Source organism: Scleropages formosus, chromosome 17 (genome assembly GCF_900964775.1).
Source record: "Scleropages formosus chromosome 17, fSclFor1.1, whole genome shotgun sequence".
Classification (NCBI taxonomy): Eukaryota; Metazoa; Chordata; class Actinopteri; order Osteoglossiformes; family Osteoglossidae; genus Scleropages; species Scleropages formosus.
In genome coordinates, this window is record NC_041822.1 from 13,892,975 (window position 1) to 13,896,289 (window position 3,315).

The window sequence follows — 3,315 nt, forward strand, 5'->3', positions numbered from 1 at the left end:
GCCCACTTTGCTTCTCCCGCTCGCTGACTGACTCGCATTCATTGTCCCGCGCGAGTGTTCGGCGGTTTTCCGCGAGGCGAGCGAGTGCAGCCCCTCAGTGCCGGGCGGTACCACAAAAGCCGCTCCATGACCATGGGCCATGGCATGACTGCGGTCGACGCCGGCTCCACCGAGAACACTGTACTGTTTCAGCCGCTGCGCCCAGCGACTCGCCTTCCATTGACCCAAACAGAAACACCGCCGCTAGTTTTAAGAGCGTCGGTTCGGCAGCTCGGAGACGCTCGAGTCCTTTTCATCCTTCATCCGCACACGCCCTGCTGGCTTCTCACTTTCTCAACCGCGCTCACTGACTAGTATTTCAAAGTACAAAACAAAAGGCAAGGGCGCAGGGCTCACCGTCGAAGTCCCTGGAAGGAGGACGGCCACGACATGCGGGATTTCTTCAAGCCGGGTCGGTGTCCGGTGTCCACCGCGTAGGTCCGGTCCATGGTTCGAGGGCACAGGTACTTCTCGGTGTCGGAAAATCCTCTTTGTCTCACCCGGTGGTGCTTCCTGGCTGCGAGCGGCTGCTGCTGCTGGTGGAGGAGGTGGAGGTGGAGGTGGTGGAGGTGCGGAGGGAGAGAGGACGGGTTCTGCTGCCTCCACAGATGCTTCGGAGCGCTCGCATCTCCACCGCCGCGGCTGTGGCTGTGACTCTGACTGTGACTCTGACCGTGACTGTGACTGCCGCTGCCCGCGCCCAGGGCTGCTGCTGCTGTGGCTGCCGCCGCTGCCGCCACCACTACCGCGGCTGCTGCTGTCCCTCCGGCGCGCGCGCTCTCCGTCCCATCCATCGCGAGGCTGGAGCTCGAGGCGCAGTAACCCGCGGCACACCGAGCGGCGCGGAGCGCGAAAGCAATGATCCCTATTTGTGTTACAGTTACGCTTTTTTTCGTTTTTCTTGTCTTTTTCTGCTCCACCTCTGCTTGGCGGGTTACTCACAAGGTCCGAAAAGTTGGACAGCTCGAAGAAGTATAATTACGTCACGACAAAACACAACTTCGGATGGATTCCTCGAAACTTTCTTTTTTACTCCTCGAAAAATTGCCTCAGCCGCCGGCTGCTCAGCACTTAAAGGAATTCTAGTTTATTTGGGTGTAATTAACTCTTTCAACATGTCCCTCGTCACGAAAAAAGTGTGAATGTGAGAGTAAAAGATGTACTTAGCAGGAAGGGTCCTTCACATAATAATAAATGTCTCGTGCTGATAGTCTTCATTTCACACGGGTCATTTCTTATTGTTGCCCATTAACTGTCATCTACTAAATATCAGCAAACGTCCAGAGTCCCATCTGCTTTTCTACCCTTTCGCCTGCAGTCGTGTGTCCTTCATGAAACGTTTGCCATCTTCCCAGATCACACCTTCTTTTTCCTACAAAGTATGGGTGTGACGGCTGCTTCCACCCAAATGGCTGTTTGCAGCACCCCCACCCCATGCAGCACACACACACACACACACACAAAAATCACTGAGGAAGAGGTGAACCTCCTAACCCAAAGGAGGACACATACCTTAAAGTGTGCATCATGTGTGTCTGAAAACAAACTAAAATATTCACCAAATATCGAAAGTCAGAATATCAATGTAAATCCAGCGAATGGAGGAAACTGATGCCGTCACTTGTCCTCCTCTTCGGCCTTAAGGATGTAGGGCAGGAATGTTATGCGAAGCACAGCCAAACTCATTAAATATTACCTATCATCGCTGTGTTTAATAAATTAATAAAGCAGGGGCTATGTAAAGGTCATCAGTGAAGTGCAAGGGATGCATTGGGGACTATACAGTAGTTATTCATATTTTATTCCTTTTTTAAACACCAGAATGTTGCTAACGAAGCAGTCAAGAAAACAGCACCTTGAGCAGTACTGAGAGACCAGTGCCGACAGCCAGCGTTTCCCACACCAGAAAGCGTTTCCATGAAATGGTGCTGGATTTGTGATATCAAAGGCTTATCTCCATTTATTTCCCCCTTTCAAGGTCCGGCTTCCCCTTGCACACGTTAAACACGTAACGTGATATAAAATCCCAGAAAATGCGAGAAATTTGTTAGAACTTTAAATGAAATGCAATGGGTGAGGAAACCACAGATCACACTGACTGCTATGATGAAGAAATTGCACAGTGGATATCGCTGAATCGCTTCAAACCTCATACGGAGGAAATTCAGTCAGTTAAGTGGCTTCCTTCCGTCTCAGCTGCTTTCAGAATTATTACATGCAGGAAAAGGGAGACCACCAAACACTCAGAGCTCCAAGGCAGAATGAGGGATGCCTGAATGGACTCCCTCTTTCGATGAGGCTCTCCAGGAGCGTGTTATCCCCATTTCCCGAGAGAAGTCAATCTTTGACTGCAGTTGCACTGCCATTTGTGATCTGCTCTTAAAACACTTGCGCGCACAGACACTGCTTTTAAACAGAGCGCATGCTTCCGCATTTTACATGTCACTATATGATGTGTGAGGACACCGAAATAAAATGATTTTCCGCTTAAAACACGCAGAGCTGTATACGGTACATGCAAAGGATGAATACAACAGGAATGCATTAATTCTGTCAAAATATATTTATTTTTTTCTCACAATTTCTATGGTTTTCATTAGAATTTTATGCTATGTATTTCAGACACATGTACACTCATACAAATATATACTCACGGTGTATATATTTAACAGATATACTGTAACTACCGTAATGTGGACTCTTATGCGGTGCAAAGGATGTGCACCACCCACAAGCTTTTATGCCAAAGTCTTTCTGACCTTTCCATTACATCGCTTTGTCTCTTCAGACAGGGCAGCACTGGAGAAAGGTTAAATATCACATCCTTGATGACAGGCCAGGTTGATTCTGTTCATTAGAGGGAAGCCTGGGAACCTTCTTTCTACGTCCATGTCTTGCCTTTGCTGTTATATTTTCCCTTTTTTCATTCAGCATGACACCTCTTAAATTGCATACCAAAGGGGGTCTTTGTGTTAGTACGCGGCTGTTCTATAGGCTTAGGTATGAGATGCACTTGAGAACCATGCCTCGCTCCTGGGTATTGGTATTTCCATTACACGGACAGCGTGTGCGCTGGGACCGGTGAAAGGACACGATGGGGAGGGGGGTTATCAGGTGGAATTTACAAGAATTCTCTTTAACTAGAATCCTTCCTCCCACTCTTGTCCCAGACAGCATTGTACTGGGTGACCCTGACCTAATGCATGAAGCACACCGCTTCCCACAGCTCTCCCCATAAAACATATCCCCTCCCTTCGCTGTGTCATTGGAACTGGT

At 48.7% G+C, this 3,315-nt stretch overlaps 1 protein-coding gene across 1 annotated transcript; it reads right to left on the minus strand.

Annotated features, from left to right (window-relative positions):
- Positions 1 to 258: 258 nt before the first annotated feature.
- On the minus strand, positions 259 to 1,022 carry LOC108938424 (cAMP-specific 3',5'-cyclic phosphodiesterase 4D-like). The gene has a single exon (XM_018758979.2). The coding sequence runs from the start codon at positions 831 to 833 to the stop codon at positions 393 to 395; it is 441 nt and encodes a 146-aa protein (XP_018614495.2). The 5' UTR covers positions 834 to 1,022; the 3' UTR covers positions 259 to 392.
- Positions 1,023 to 3,315: the final 2,293 nt, after the last annotated feature.

Bases quoted from the DNA above. Each gene is read 5' to 3' on its own strand.
- LOC108938424 (XM_018758979.2), bottom strand. From the start codon at position 833: ATGGATGGGACGGAGAGCGCGCGCGCCGGAGGGACAGCAGCAGCCGCG.